Below are 16150 nucleotides of genomic sequence, written 5' to 3' on the forward strand. Positions count from 1 at the left end.
CCTCTCACAAAATTTTCAATTTGGGGGTAATTTGATGAATGTTTAAGTTACGTCCTTATTTATGACATTAATAAAAAGCATTGCCCTTGAAACAACTAGAAACTCCACTCATGGCTGATCTTGATCACTCAAATATAATAATTTTTTGTACCAAATCCACCTATTACTGAATTGATATAATACCTGTTTTACTGTATTACATAAGAAATTCATGAGAACCTAAGGACTCACTAAAGTCCATGTATACACTACCATAAACTACCAATCTTGTTTTTAGCAGCTTTATGAAGAAAGCTATATTATTCCAGCAAAGGTACACTGGACCTATTTCTGCTTTCAGCGAACTAAACTGCTTTTTCCAGTAGTTCAAAACAAACTCCTTCCTCAGTGTCTACCAATGAAAATGTATTCACTGATTCTCAAACCTTGCCTATAAATGTATTTATAGAAATGTTCATTTTGCCTTTTGTAGAAATCATAATTAATATGTGTGCCTATTTATAAAATATATCACCTGGCTATAGACTTTCCTCAGAGAAGATCACTGTTGAATGCCACTGGGGAATAAAAGCCTAACACATCCACGTCCTCTGATAGGTGATATTTGCCAAATGGAATAGTGAGCTGAACCATCTCTCCATCGACTTCCCAAGGTAGTCTCTTATGCAATCTGGACATCTCAAAAATGTTCAAATAATAACTTCTATTGATTATCCCAGAGGAGAGACTCTGATGACAGACAACAGGAGCCTTTTTATACACGTGATGGAATCATTATCCAAGAAAATGAGTAGTTACAGAACTCCATTACCAACTGAAATGCTGCCAGAGTGTGAACCATAAGTCACAATGAAACCTTCCCTGTGTGGGATGCCTAACCATCAGTCACCTACACAATTCAAGAACTCAGGCAGGAGACAGATTTGAGTTCACATGCTATGTCTGATATTTTCTTGCAAATTGGATAATTCAAATAAATAGACCTCAAGTTTTATCACATTCAAGAATATAAATAGTTCCACTGCATACAGTTTTTTGAACATTCAATAAATCATGTAATTTTTTTGAATACGTCAAGCATTCAGAAATGTTAACTTGTTTTGGTCTAACATAATTTTTCATGTAGTTTAACACAACAAATGACACATGTTAAACTAAACAAATATTGTTGGTCACACACCCCCCACCAACACACATATAAAATATTTACCCATAAAATATCATTTAATTTCATAAAAAAATGATATATTCAAATAAAAAAGGCACTTTTGTTATAAAAAAAAGTTTGATGCATTGATTTCAGTCAAGGGGGAAAAGATCCTCACTTCTGTATTTTTAAGTCCAATTCACAAATTAGAACAGAAAGTTGAATCCATTTGACTGATCTATGAACTTGTTAAACTTAAAGAAAAAAAATACCAATCCATCTAAAATATTCAGGGTAGGTTTAAAGGGAATTGGAAAATAGCATGCTAACTGAAATAAGCCAATCCCCCAAAAAACCAAAGGCCGAATGTTTTCTCTGATAAGTGGATGAGGATATATAATGGGGGTAGGAGGCTGGGAGTGAGATAAGAATGGAGGAACTTTAGATTATGTAGAGGGAAATGAGAGGGAGGAGGGTATGAAAAATGGTGGCATGAGACAGACATCGTTATGATTACACAGATGGTATGAATCTACATCGTGTATAACTGTAGAAACAAAATGATGCAAATGTACAATGAATCAAAATGCAGTCTATAAAATATACAATGAATCAAATGCAGTCTATAAAAAATTTTTAAAAAGTATTGCCACTTATTATCATCTAAACAGAATTGCATGCACTGGTCACTTCTCAGGAGATTACCTGTACTGCTCACTAAAATACACTTTTCTTTTTTACAAGGAGATGGAGTGATAATATCTGGTCAAGTTTAACAAGTAACTACCAATTATGAAAATACAAATAAATTTCATACCAAGCACCTTGAACATAACATATTTCTAGGTCTTTTCTAATAAAGTTCAATGTATTTTATTCTACTTAAAAATATAATAATCTCAATAAATTTTTAATATTTTTATTAAGAATCTGAATTTCTTATGCTCTCTCTTTTTTTTTAATTACACAAGACCTTGCTCAGATTTTGAATATATGATACTATCCTAAAAACAATGTCATATAACAAATAAGACATTTAACTGACAGTGGTAATTTCATTTTCCCTGAGACTGAAGGAAATTTGCATCAAAGATCTCAGATGATATTCAGGTCTCCCTGTGTTTATTTTTTTAAACATTTTCAAATGCCCCTGTATCTGTTTTTATATAAACATCTTTGATGCCTAGTATATACAATGTATCATGGCATTGTCAGAAAAATAGCTGCATAATAAATATTTCCAGTGGACACAGGAGGCATGTTCTGTGATTGAACACCTTACCAGTAGTTAGATATTTCTCCAATGTGAAACCCCTCTTCATAGTAATTGTGCCTTTCAAACATGGCCAGCTGTCTCATCTGTAGGACTGGTTGAATTTCTACATTTGAATGAGTATTTGAATTTAAAAGAAATTTACATATCCTTTCTTGATAGGTTCATACTATGAGGGAAACTTAGAATATCTGACCCTAAAAATTTCTATATTCACCTATGCATGAATGGATGAACCAGAGTTAAGTTATGAATCTGTTGGTAACTTGCTTAGTATAGACTCTTTTTATAAACATTTTTTATGAATGTAATTCTGGGTCTTGTATGCATCTCCCAATTCCTGCCCTAAATATGTCAGATTTAGTCTTTAACCAACATTGTATTTCAGATCAGTATTTGTTGTTGGAATTTCCATAGTACCAATTCCAGAAGCATCATTAAGAAAAATTCATGAATATAATTAATGAAAAATCCTTCTGAATGTTGACCATCCTGTAGACATTGGGTTTGGCACGACTTATTTGATAGGATAATTATTCCTTACAAATTAATAAATCAACTCATAAAATATTTTTTGCTAATTATTTTTGCTCAAGTTGATATCCTCTCTTCAGTTCTAAAATGGTGACCCTGGAGAGATCACAGACCCAGAGAGAAAGTGAAAAAGCAAGGTTCATCCTAGTATGGAGGTGCTATGGGGCCATAAATTTGCACTATAGCATCACTTGGTACAGCCTACCCATTTTTGCTGGTACTCAAATATCTCCTCCTTCGGGATGCTACCTCCAAACTTTGCAAATGCATTCAATTGCATTGTTTTATAACTTTTTACAATACAACATTTTAAGAGCATTTTTAGAGTTCACTTATATGTACCTTTATTTCTTTTTGATCTTAGAACTCTTGGACTTTGAGGGATGTATATTGTATATCTACATCTTCAATAAAATTATATATCTGGCATACAGTGTGATAAACAGTGTTGACTAAATAATGACTGAATTGTTGAGGGATAGGGTTTGAAGTTTACTGATACAAAACAGGAATTTATTAAAAATGCATAAAGTGTTTAGCTTTTACATATGATCAATATGGTCATTGGAAATATGAATACTTGGGAAAAAGACATATGTGCTTTAGATCATTATCTTATAACCCATGTTGCATCTGAAGGAAAAACAAAATTAATATTGCCCCAAGCAAGAAGAGAAAATTTCAGAAGAAATGTACTCTGGAATTTATTAAAATAGGAGTTGACAACATGGTCAAGTAAGATTTACTTCAGGTACACAAGGTTGGCTCAACACTGAAAATCTATTAATGGTTATCCTTTGCATTAACAGGCCAAAAACAATATATGATAATATCAGTAGATTCAGAAAGAGCATTCAACAAAATACAATATTTTTGATTTTAAAAAATTTCAGTAAACTAGGAATGGGGAACTTCCTCAACTTCATAAAGAGTTTCTATAAAAACTCTATGCTAACATCCTACCTAATGGGGAAAATGAAGTTTTCTCACTAAGACCAGGCTCAGGAGAATGTCTTCTTTAATCACTACTTTTCAACATCACATTGAAAGGCCTGGTTAATTAAATAAAAAGAAAGAAAATATATACAGATTGAGAGGGAAGAAATAAAATTTTCTTTGCAGATGACACAGTCATTGATATAGAAATCTGAAAGAATCAATAATAAAAATACTTCTGAAACTAATAAGCACTTAAAGTCATGTAGCCGACTAGCAGCTTAACAGTCTAGTGTTTTCCTAAATACAAGTAATGAACAAGTGAAATTTGAAATGAAACCACACAACCATTTATATTATTGCCTCCACCCAAATAAAATGCTTAGGTATAATTTGAATAAAATCTATATTAAGATCTTATGAAGAAAACTGTAAAACTAATGGAAAGAATTAAAGAGTAAGTGGAGATATATTTCATAATCACAGAAAGGTTCAATATTGTCAAGTTATTGTTTATTTCAACTTTATATATAGATTCAATGTAAAATCTCAATAAAAATCCCAGGTCATTTTGTTAATCTCGTTAAACTGTTTCTAAAGATTATAAAGAGTTCAGCTCACCAGTAAACTGAATTGATTAAATTTACATAGATAAAGCCTGTATTTCTGCTTTCCAGTTGAATTTTTATCTATTTTTACCTGGAGATACCTTAATATTTAATATGATACAACCTTCCATGAAAGAAATTTTACCTATAAGGATTGTATAATCACAATAAATCTGAAAATATTTGTTCCCCAAATGATAAAGAGAATTTTACTTATTCAGAACAATCAATAAGAATGAAGTACTGAGTTCAGTGAAATTATAAATTTATAATTATAAAATTTTATAATCATAAAATTAAATTTGTAATTTTATTAATCTATTCACCATTCCAAGCAATCCTTTCTTAGCTCTTGTTATCTACATGCATACTTCACATCCCTTTAATTCTGATATTTTGTTTGACCCCTTTCTTCTAATGCAATATCTATTGCTGGAATCAAAGAGTCACATACTGACTCAGCTCCTTAAGTCTTTGTACCTATCATTTGACTCTAACTTCTGCAATCCTCCCTATAACCTTGGTCTTCAGAGTCATATAGATGAACTGCACAGTAACCTATTATTTTTCCTGTACCTGTAATCACATTCCTCTAAGTGAGCTCTACCATAGATTTGAATACATATTTTGGTTCTATAGTGCTGTAAGTTACCAGCACCACAGGAGGTTCTCTCAATAAATGGAGACTGGTCCATTTCTTTTAACAGTGATAATCAACACTTACATAGCAAATGTTTTGCTGTAACTGTGGTCATTCTATTTGTAGGATCTGATCTCCCCTAGCCCCACTACTGCCTATGCAGGGTCTTCTGCATTTGTGGCATCCTGCTAAACAACTAATGGAACTACTATTCTCTGTGCTTGCAATCATCACAACCCAGGGGCACAAATTTCTCTGACCATGAGGCCTACTACCCACTTTCCTTAAAATCACTACTGATGCTCATGCCTTCAGGTCTCTATTTCCTGCTATCATCCCCGTATAAGAATGCAAATTTCTTATCCTTCTCAACTGTTTTTACTCTCTGGCATCAAACTGTGCCTATAATTTTCTGTAATTTGTGACCCATGACAGTTTTCTTCTCTTCTTCCACTTTTCTTGCTGAAATTTCTTATCCACATTCACCAACATCCCTTTGCATTCCTAGTCTCTTCTTTGACTCCTTTCCTCTTCTCTAATTGTAAATAAAACCTAAGTTTTCCTGAAAAATTCAATTTTTCACCTTTTTCAAAGGCTTTTAAAATATATGTATATATATGTACACACATTTTCCAAAGATTTTTTTTGAAATAATTTTTTCAAAAACTTTAAAAACATACACACACACACTCTCTCTCTCTCTCACACACACACACACACGCACGCACACACACACACACACAGATGTACAATTTTGTTTTGGTAATGAAGATTTAATGCAGAAGAGCTTTACCTTTGAGCCCCATCCCCAATTCTCAACCCTTTTTATTCTTTTCATTTTGAGACAAGATCTAACTGTTTAGAGCCTCTCTAAGTTGCTAAGACTGGCCTCAAACTTGCGATCCTCCTGCCTCAGCTTCTTGAGTGACTGGGATTACAAATTCTTGTGAAAATTCTTTTTCATTTTAAATTTATATCATTGATGTTGTGATGAGGATTACTAAATATCCACTTCCCTTTTTCTCCTACAGTCACTAAGTTTCCATTTCTTAGCCACTCTTGCAATAAGATGTGGTTATGCAATTTAGGTCTAGATAATAGAAAGCTAATTTAAAAAAAAAAAGTGATGTGAGCCCTTTTAGACTAAGTCTTTTAAGAAATTGATGTGCAACCATTATGTTCTCTTTACAGGTCTGCTAGCTAGATGCAGATGAGAAAGTAACCTAGTCTATATTGAAAGCAAATGATAGAAGACATCTTGGATCTCTCATTCAGTACTTGGAAGAAAGCTAGTCATTTTTCAACCAGGAACACCTGCCTTGGACAGGGAAAAATAGTGGCAGTAAACACATCACTATTGTGATTGAATCATTAAAATTGTAGGCTCTACCTTTTGTTGCAACCGGTATTGCCCTTGTTCATAGGTAACAAATACTTCTCATTGCCATCTTTTGACTCTGGTTTAGTCTATCTCATTTACCAGAGACTCATACGAAATAAGCAATTTTTCTCCCTATCCCAACCCTAACATCATAAGCAACTGCAGTACTTGACAACTTATCACAAACCATGCCTTCTCAAATCCTTGACATCTAGTTTCAAAATTTTTCTTCCTAAACCCCAATGTCATTATGCACTTTCAAAACATACTTTATAAAAACTATCAACTCCCATAACTCCTCCTCCTTCAAAATCATTAATCAAACTTCCATCTGATTATAGTCTCCTACCCATGACAATTTATTCAAGTAGGTCTATTATGACTATTAATTTATTTCATCCTTTCCTCATTGCCTTCCACATCTACCTTACATTCCATGGCACTTCATTTAAATGTTTTGATCTTCATTTCTTTTCTGAGTTTCAATCACATCTACCTAGCAAAATCCCAAACCTGCAGGAATTTAACTGCCTGCCTTTCCTCTGATGTAGTATCTAGATAAAACAGCACTAATGAACAAGACACAACATAAAAAACCAACTGCAGTATAAATATGCAATCACTAATCTCTAATTAACCTTCAAAACATTCAGTAATACAACAACCAACTTGACATCTCTTCTCAAATGTCAACGGGACCCCAAATGATCATTTCCACACCTGTTATAGTAAACATTTACTATATTCTATGTTCTTTCAGTACTTTGTAAGTATCCCACCTCTAAATTACATATGTAAATAAAACTTGCAAACATTCTTGATAATTTCCCCCTTACAACTTTCAACATGAATCCCTTTCAAATTCTTGTTGATATTACTTCCTAGATATTATCAATTTTACCACTTATATCCTATCATCACATTAGCTCAAAGTAATATCATCTTGCCTGGAATAGGTCTTACAAGACTTGCAATTTTATTTAAGAATTATTACCTGATTATTATTTATTGTTTACTAGAGTGTAAGTTCTATTTTCTCATTTTCACTACTTTTATTTCTAGCATTTCATATTTTTCTTTCTTTATAGTGACATGATAAATATTTGCTGAATCACTGGAAAATGAATAAAAGTATTATCATATAAGTATTATCACAATTAACATATACATATATGAAGAAAGTAATCATGTAAGAAAAAAATTCTCAAGTTCAATTAAAGTCAAACAAGCAGAGCATAAAGAATTTGGATTAAAATTTACATCTCTTCAATTTCAGTGACTCTAATTCCTGAGTATCTTTTCATTCATGAACTGTGATGCATATTTAACTTTTATGGAATGCTCCTTTTTATTAATTATAACAAAAACTTAGATTTATCTCAAACTTTTAATATAATTATCTACATATTCAGAAAATAATTTGCATAGATGGCATTGTAATGTCTTAAAAGTGCACTGAAAATAGTCTAAAAAGAAATATTTTAATTTTGTAAATTGAAAGGTTTATGAGCTCACACACCAAATTATGATTGATACCAAAATATATTCAAAGTATATCATGCCAGAGGAAAAAGAGAGCAGAAAATGAAAACAAACTGATATTTTAACCATTGTTTTCTATCATTTATTAATTTTACTATGTTGTAGACATTGCACTAAGAAATTTATATGTGCAGTAAAATAGGAGCTATTATTATCCCTATTTTACGGATAAGAAAATAAGAGAATTGAGTAAACAATCAAAGCCAGAAGCCAAATCTAACTTCCGTAGCATTCCAGAAGCATTAACATTAAATCGCCTTCCAAAGAAGTAGTTAAGTCTTTCATTTTGAGTCATTACTTAGTGAAAAACGGACTAAAACATTTTTTTTAACTACTAATAGCATCTGATAATGAGACATTTCAATTTTAATCAGATGGGGAAGGAGAACAATATGTACATTATAAAACTTAGCTTTTCCAGGCAATTTAAGGAGCAAATTGTTTAGTCTTACCCATGAATTCTATCCCCAAGTGGTCTGCTACACCAAAGTCAGCATGGGAAGAAAGGAAACAGAAAAAGAGAAAGAGGTTAGAAAGAAATCCATACAAGAAAATCAAAGCTTACAAGAACGACCCTCCAAGGCGAGGAATGTGTCTCAAGTTTAACCATGTCTGTTTAAGAAATATAAATTTCAGATTGCCAACAATAATAGTGCTCTAAATATGGATCAACATTTCCCAAAGCCTCTGAACTACAGCTTGGAATTTCAAATGGAATAATAATGCATCAATTATATAGCACACTAAATATAAATTAATTGGAAAAAAATAGAGAGAAATTGTGTAAATAAATAATACTTGGCACTAATGTTATTTCCTGAATCTGTCATATTCTATATAGATTAACTACTTGTTCAACATTAACTCATTTGGAACTCTGGGTTAATAAGAATGACATGCTTCACTCTTTCTACTGAGGATTGCTTTAGCTATTCTGGGGGTATCACAATACCAGATCTTCAACTCTATTACAAAGCAATAGTAACAAAAACGGCATGGTATTGGTACCAAAATAGACAGGTAGATCAATGGTACAGAATAGAGGACATGGACACAAACCCAAATAAATACAATTTTCTCGTAGTAGACAAAGGGGCCAAAAATATGCAATGGAGAAAAGATAGCCTCTTCAACAAATGGTGCTGGGAAAACTGGAAAACCAAATGCAACAGAATGAAATTAAACCCCTATCTCTCACCCTGCACAAAACTCAACTCAAAATGGATCAAGGACCTTGGAATCAGACCAGAGACCCTGCATCTTATAGAAGAAAAAGTAGGTCCAAACCTTCAACTTGTTGAGTTAGGATTAGACTTCCTTAACAGGACTCCCATAGCACAAGAAATAAAAGCAAGAATCAATAACTGGGATAGATTCAAACTAAATAGCTTTCTCTCAGCAAAGGAAACTATCAGCAATGTGAAGAGAGAACCTACGGAGTGGGAGAAAATCTTTGCCAATCATACTTCAGATAGAGCACTAATTTCCAGAATCTATAAAGAACTCAAAAAACTCTACAGCAAGAATACAAATAATCCAATCAACAAATGGGCTAAGGAAATGAACAGACACTTCACAGAAGAAGATGTACAAGCAATCAACAGATATATGAAAAAATGTTCAACATCTCTAGTAATAAGAGAAATGCAAATCCAAACTACCCTAAGATTCCATCTCACCCCAATCAGAATGGTGATTATCAAGAACACAAGCAACAATAGGTGTTGGCGAGGATGTGGGGCAAAAGGTACACTCATACATTGCTGGTGGGACTGCAAATTAGTGCAGCCACTCTGAAAAGCAGTACGGAGCTTGGAATGGAACCACCATTTGACCCAGCTATCCCACTCCTTGGCCTATACCCAAAGGACTTAAAATCAGCATACTACAGAGATACAGCCACATCAATGTTCATAGCTGCTCAATTCACCATTCCCAGATTGTGGAACCAACCTAGATGTCCTTCAATTGATGAATGGATAAAGAAACTGTGACATATATATACAATGGAATATTACTCCACCATGATGAATGATAAAATTATGGCATTTGCAGGCAAATGGATGAAATTGGAGAATATTATGCTAAGTGAGATAAGCCAATCTCAAAAAACTAAAGGACGAATGATGTGGCTGATAAGCGGATGAGGACATATAATGGGGGGTAGGAGGGGTTAGCGTTAGGGTTAGGGTTAGGTTTAGGGTTAGGGATAAGGAGGGCGGTAAGAATGGAGGAAGGAAGGACTGTATAGAGGGAAAAGAGGGGTGGGGGGAGGGAAAAGAGGGGTGGGAGGGGTGGGGGGGAGGGAAAAAATAGCAGAATGAATCAAACAACATTGCCCTATGTAAATTTATGATTTTTAATTAAAAAAAAAAAAGAAGATGCACTAATTCTCATGGGTGATTTTTTTATTCTCTGCAGATAAGAATAATAAATGTAATTAAAGAAAACAAACAATATGTACATGCTTTATTTTCCTTTAAAAGAGTTTACTGAGGACTCACACATTCCTTTAATATCAGAACTGACTCTAATATCCAATTGTACCATCAGGTCTCATAAAATTGTGCTGTTTTCTTTACTAGAATAATAAGGAAAACCCTCTGTCTTCTTCTGAGTTCAACTATATTTTATGAATTCAGATTTGGACATTCACCAATTAGTCTTGTTTTCTATCACTGCCTTTATTCGGAGTCTAATTATTCAACAATGAACTCTTCAATACACTGCAGAAGGAAAAAGACCTCTTTTGAAGAGATCTAAATACAGAGAAAATGCAAGGATGAAAAGTGAGTGAATCATCCACCTTGGAGATTAAGTGGCCCTGAACTTTTGATTTTAGTCTTCCCAAGACTGGCAGATTCTACTACAAATAAATCAAACCACACAGGATCTACCTAAGTCTGAGTTGCATAATGAAAATTCATGACAGGCATTATTTATCTTCTCAAATCTTAAATGTGACAGTATGTGTAATAAACATCTGAAACTAAAAAAAATAAAAAATATAAAATAAGAATGACATGGCCCTAACCAAGCAATGGCAGGCCCTAACTAGGTGATATCCACATTAACAAAAATGTAATGCCACTAGACATTTTATTCATTTATTTTTTTATCGGCTATATGAGGAACCTGAGCATGGACAAGACTAAAAATCTTACAAAGATTGCACAATTTCAGGAAGATCTTGTGCACAAATCTAGTGCATCTGACCCTCAAGTCCCATGACTACTCAACTTGACAGCTCCATCCTATCAAACACAAATGACAGATGTGTCTACCTCTATTCTCTGCATGTGGATAGTGGAGACTCTCAACAAACCAAAGTACCCCTATGGTTAGCAGAATAAGGAACCATGCTGGGCAGCTACCCACAAACATTGAGTTTTAATGGCTTATTTATTTAAATGGTGCTTACTTTCTTTTAATCTTTCATTTTTGTACTCATTCACTTTTTGTTTATCAATTTGTTTTCCACTGCAGTCATGTTTATCTGAAATAAGTGGGAAAAAGTATTTGTGTAACTGTATTTGCTTCTAAGACTGAACTTTTTATGAATTCTGTTCATCAAATAAGCATTTCCATTTAGAAAATATAATTTCCTTTAAATATTTTAATACTTCTCCTGTTTGTAACTAGTTCATTTTTAAATTTTTGTGTGCTAAAATGGATATATACCAAAATTTTCCATATTAACCATTTTAATTATATTATTCAGAAGTGGGAACTACATGCACAACATTTCACAACCACCACCACTGTATTTACGAGATGTTTTCCACTACCTTGATCGAAAGCTCTCCATCTGTCCATTTTCCTTCGCCTACAACCCCTGGAAAACTCTGCTCTACTTTGTGTCCCTGATGAGCCAATATGCCAATAAGAAGCTATTTTTTAAGTGATTAGATCCTATTTCAATTGAGAAATGTCTACTTTTACAAAGAAAGATGGTGAGTATGGTTCTAAAGGTACTTGCAGTACTTTCTTGGCATAATGTTTTCCAACTGGATGCTCTGTGCCAATGTACTATGATCAACACCTGGCACATTTTCATGAGCAGGCAGGAATCTTTTTCTTATTGAGCAGAAATCAGTTGAAGAACACAGAGGAAAACATTTGGTCATGCCTTGCAATAAATGCTATAATGGAAAAGCAGAAAATGTGCCTCAGTTAGAGGGGTGAGGGACTCACAAGTTTGATCCTGGGAGGGAGACTGTGCTATAAAAAAGAATTGGGTTTTTGGGAAACTGACGAGATCATGTTGTGTTCTTGAGCAAAGTGGAAGTTTCAGAACTTGCTGCACCTACGACTTTGAAGAAATGGTCAAGTTGTGGTATTTAAAAATAAGAATTTGGATGATATTGCTTGTCATAAGACTAAAGATAAGGAAGAAAAGAAGACTGAATTTATTTATATAAATAAATTTACATATTGCCCAAAACAGAAGCAAATGTACAGTAAGAAATCAAGGGAGAGTTATGTGTAGGAATCAGGGAGCAAAGCTCCTCAAATACTTGACCATAAATTTTGGTCCATTGAACTGGGTAGTCAAAAAGCCACTAATCTCAGGCGAATTGAATAAGAACTTTCCAGTAGAGTGGAGATGGCTCAAATAACTGCCTATAGGTCTGTTTTGCTGGCAAGAGGACTAATGACCATTTCTCAATCTTCCATAAACTTCACTGTTCCACCTCTGTGTGTAAGAGGCTATGGGGAATTGGGATTTGTGAATGTTAAAAGTGAGTAGTGTATTTGATAAATTAGAGGCCAATCTGAACAACTTATGGTCACAATGAATTCATGATAGTAAAAGAGACACTAACAGAAATGGAAAATTACGCAAACACTGCAAAGTAACAGTAGGCATCTTGGAAAAAAAAGAGACCTGTCCTTTCTTCCTTCCTTTTTTTTTGAACCAGGGATTGAACTCATGGGCAATTAACCACAGAGTCACATCCATTTTGATTTTTTATTTTGAGAAAGGGTCTAAGTTGCTTAGGGTCTCATTACATTACTGAGTCTGGCTCAGTAATGTTCTCCTGCCTCAGTCTCACAAGCTGCTGGGATTACAGGCATGTATCACCGAACCTAGCCTATCCTTTCTTAATATAAAAATTATATCTGATTACTGGAACTGTAATGGCTTCGATAATATAAACATTGCATCTGATTAATGAAGCAAGGTGGCATTTATATTTTTGGGAATTAAAGGACAATTATTTACTAAGTTTTATAATGGCTTATTCATGGAAGTTGACAACACTGAATATACAAATAAAAAGTGTTATGTTACTTAAAATCTTTCTAAACCCTATCATACAAGTGTGTGAGTGCATGCTTACACATACACACACACACACACACACACACACACACACACACACAGTTATTCCATTCACATGCTAAACATGGTGCTCGCTATTACAGATTTGAAGATACTGATTGGATATGGTTCATATAGAAGGATTAATGAAAATCCATGAAGAACAGATGACAGTAAAGAAATTAATTTTGTTATGTGAACACAAACCACACTTTCACAGAACCCTTCACTTGCTGTTTCTCAAAGCAAGTAAACTGTCTGATGATATTCAGGCCAGCAGGACAACTTCAAGAGGAATAGAGGAAGAATTAACTCTATCAATAGTTCTTTTGCTCATTCACTGAACAAACTATATACCAATAATTGAAGTGATACTAGGTTGGAACAGGAGACACACAAGTAAAAACCTTTTGCTTTTCTGTATAGTCTGCATAGTTTCCACTTTTCAACATACCTTTAGCTTATATAGTGGTAGATAACATTTACTGAGCCCTTACTAGGTACTAGGAACTGCTTTAAGTATTATCTCACAGCAACTTATGAAATTGTCACTACACCCACTTTACAGGTGAGGAACAGATGCACAGAAAGGTGAACCAACTTTTCCCAATCCACTTTGCTTGTAAGTAGTGAGAACAAGATAGGGTCTAAGCCACTTGACTCAGCTGCCTGTTAAGCTCAGAGTTCACACATGCCCTCCCTATGAAAAATCATCTAGTGTTTAGAAAGTCATCAGGTAATTGACTCTTTGAGGAGAAATGATTTAATCCACTTAAGAGAACAAGTTGTTCTCAAGTATCCTCAGGCACAGCTGAAGCTCTGCTTAGTTACTAGCTTGGCCCCTAGTTCATTGATCAAGTGCCAAAGGAGTTAAACAGGCAAATAGTTGCTATCCCTTTTTTGGTTACCAAGAAAATTTCTTCATGATGAAACCGACCTAGTTGTTATTTGTATATACAGCAAATGAATAAAAGATTTTGTCTGAAAACACGCCAAATATTAATCCAAATAATCTTAATTTTGCTACTATATTTTAAAAACTACCAGCAGTTCTGCTGCGGATCTGAAACATTCTTAAGGGACAAATAAGTGACCAGGGAGTCAAAGGTCAAAATTCTTGGAATGCTAGAAACTCAAGTCCCCTTGTTTTGTTTAGTTTAGTTTTGTTTTTGTTTTTTTAACCAAAGTCATATATATATATACACACATACATATATATACATATATGTAGGGTATAACAAGATGTTTTTAAATATGTAGCATTGTTCAATGGCTAATTTAGGCTAAGAAAATATATACATTTTTTTCTGTAATGAGAATGCTTAAACTCTACTGTTATGAACTGTCAAGCACAATCCATTGTTATTAACTATGTCACCACGTTGTATCAGAGATCTTTACTTATTCCACATCTAATTGAAATTTGAGGTTCTCATCTATTTCTGAAGTGTGCAGTATTCAAAATCTTTTTATCTGCTGATGGACAATGAGAGGCTACCTGAAGTTCCCCTAGAGTAGGCAGACTGAGAAAAAGCAATACAATCCTGGACTGAATTTCAAACTCACTGCAATGTAGTACTGAGTCAAAAAACAGGAATGTGGTTTTCAGCACCAGTCCTGTATTAAAAGTAACTTAACAGGAGGAGGGGGTAGGGGTATGAAAAATGGTGGAATGAGATAGACATCATTACCCTATTACATGTATGATTACACAAATGGTATGAAACTGCATCATGCACAACTGTAGAAATGAAAAGATGTACCCAATTTGTGCACAATGAATCAAAATGCAGTCTGTAAAAATAAATAATTTTTAAAAAGTAACTTAATAAGGCAACTCTATCATAGAATAGTCCCAAATGTGATCATGTAAGCTACTGTTGCAAGGGATATGGAAAAGCATGTCACATGAAAGTCTGTTGATCTGTGTCTTTAAAAGACTAACATATGGGCTTAATGTTCTAAGAGCTGCTTCAGTGCAAGAAATCACCCAAAATTTTTGGCTGCGTGTGGTAGGGAGAATCCTGCTGGAAGTTCAGGAAGTAGCCTTTCCCAGCTTGATATAAATGGACCTATGGTCCGTGAGTGCCATGTGAGCCAGTGATGTATCTTCTCTAGGAAACACATGCCTGTATGTGTGGAGCACACCACCAACTCAATTGCAATATATGTCAGTTATAAATGGTTTATCTTAATAATGGAACTGAAATCTGCCACTCTATATATTCTACCCATAGATCCCTATCTAATGACTTTCCCTGGTGACACTCCAAGAAAAAGTAGTTCGTCCTTAGAGAAAAGATTTTAGCTTTAGATATATGAAGGTTACTTGGGTATTGAATATGTGTTGATTTTTAACACCCAAGTTACTCATTCTCTAGTAGTTTCTAGCATCACTGTAAGGATTTGTAATTGTATCTGGCTGCAATAGTGGGTCCACATATTCTTCTCCCAGATGAGATCATGGACCAGGTGATGAGATGTCATTTGTTGAGACACTGTCATGTATATCCCCACGTGTTACAGTTAAGATAGTCTGACTCAGAAGGAGTGAGACAGACTCCAGGGTTTCTGATTAGGAGAAGATCAAGCAGTGGGGGTATCCAGCTGCTTTAGTCTGCAAAGCAACACATGGGTTTCACAGAGATTGTACTTTTCAAAAAGCGAAGGAGTCAAAGAACAGAGAAGTAGAGTTTGCAACAGTCTACAGACCATACAGCTCTGTTGTGAGGGAGGGGGGAGAGACCCTAGGTCATCTCTAAG

At 34.2% G+C, this 16150-nt stretch overlaps 1 protein-coding gene across 11 annotated transcripts in view; it reads right to left on the reverse strand.

Moving 5' to 3' along the window:
• Nucleotides 1-16150, reverse strand: part of NRG3 (neuregulin 3) — a 1042207-nt gene that overhangs the window by 111708 nt on the left and 914349 nt on the right. For 7 of the 11 annotated variants that reach the window (XM_079136072.1, XM_079136079.1, XM_079136075.1 and 4 more), the window contains exon 4: nt 8514-8540. The exons of 1 other annotated variant lie outside the window; for it this stretch is intronic. In XM_079136072.1, coding sequence (XP_078992198.1) covers nt 8514-8540 — 27 coding nt within the window. The remainder of the gene's footprint in view (nt 1-8513; nt 8541-16150) is intronic. 3 more of the 11 variants (XM_079136071.1, XM_079136080.1, XM_079136073.1) reach the window with 1 other exon arrangement.

The sequence above is a fragment of the Sciurus vulgaris genome (assembly GCF_902686455.1).
Source record: "Sciurus vulgaris genome assembly, chromosome: 4".
In the NCBI taxonomy this organism is placed as follows: Eukaryota; Metazoa; Chordata; class Mammalia; order Rodentia; family Sciuridae; genus Sciurus; species Sciurus vulgaris.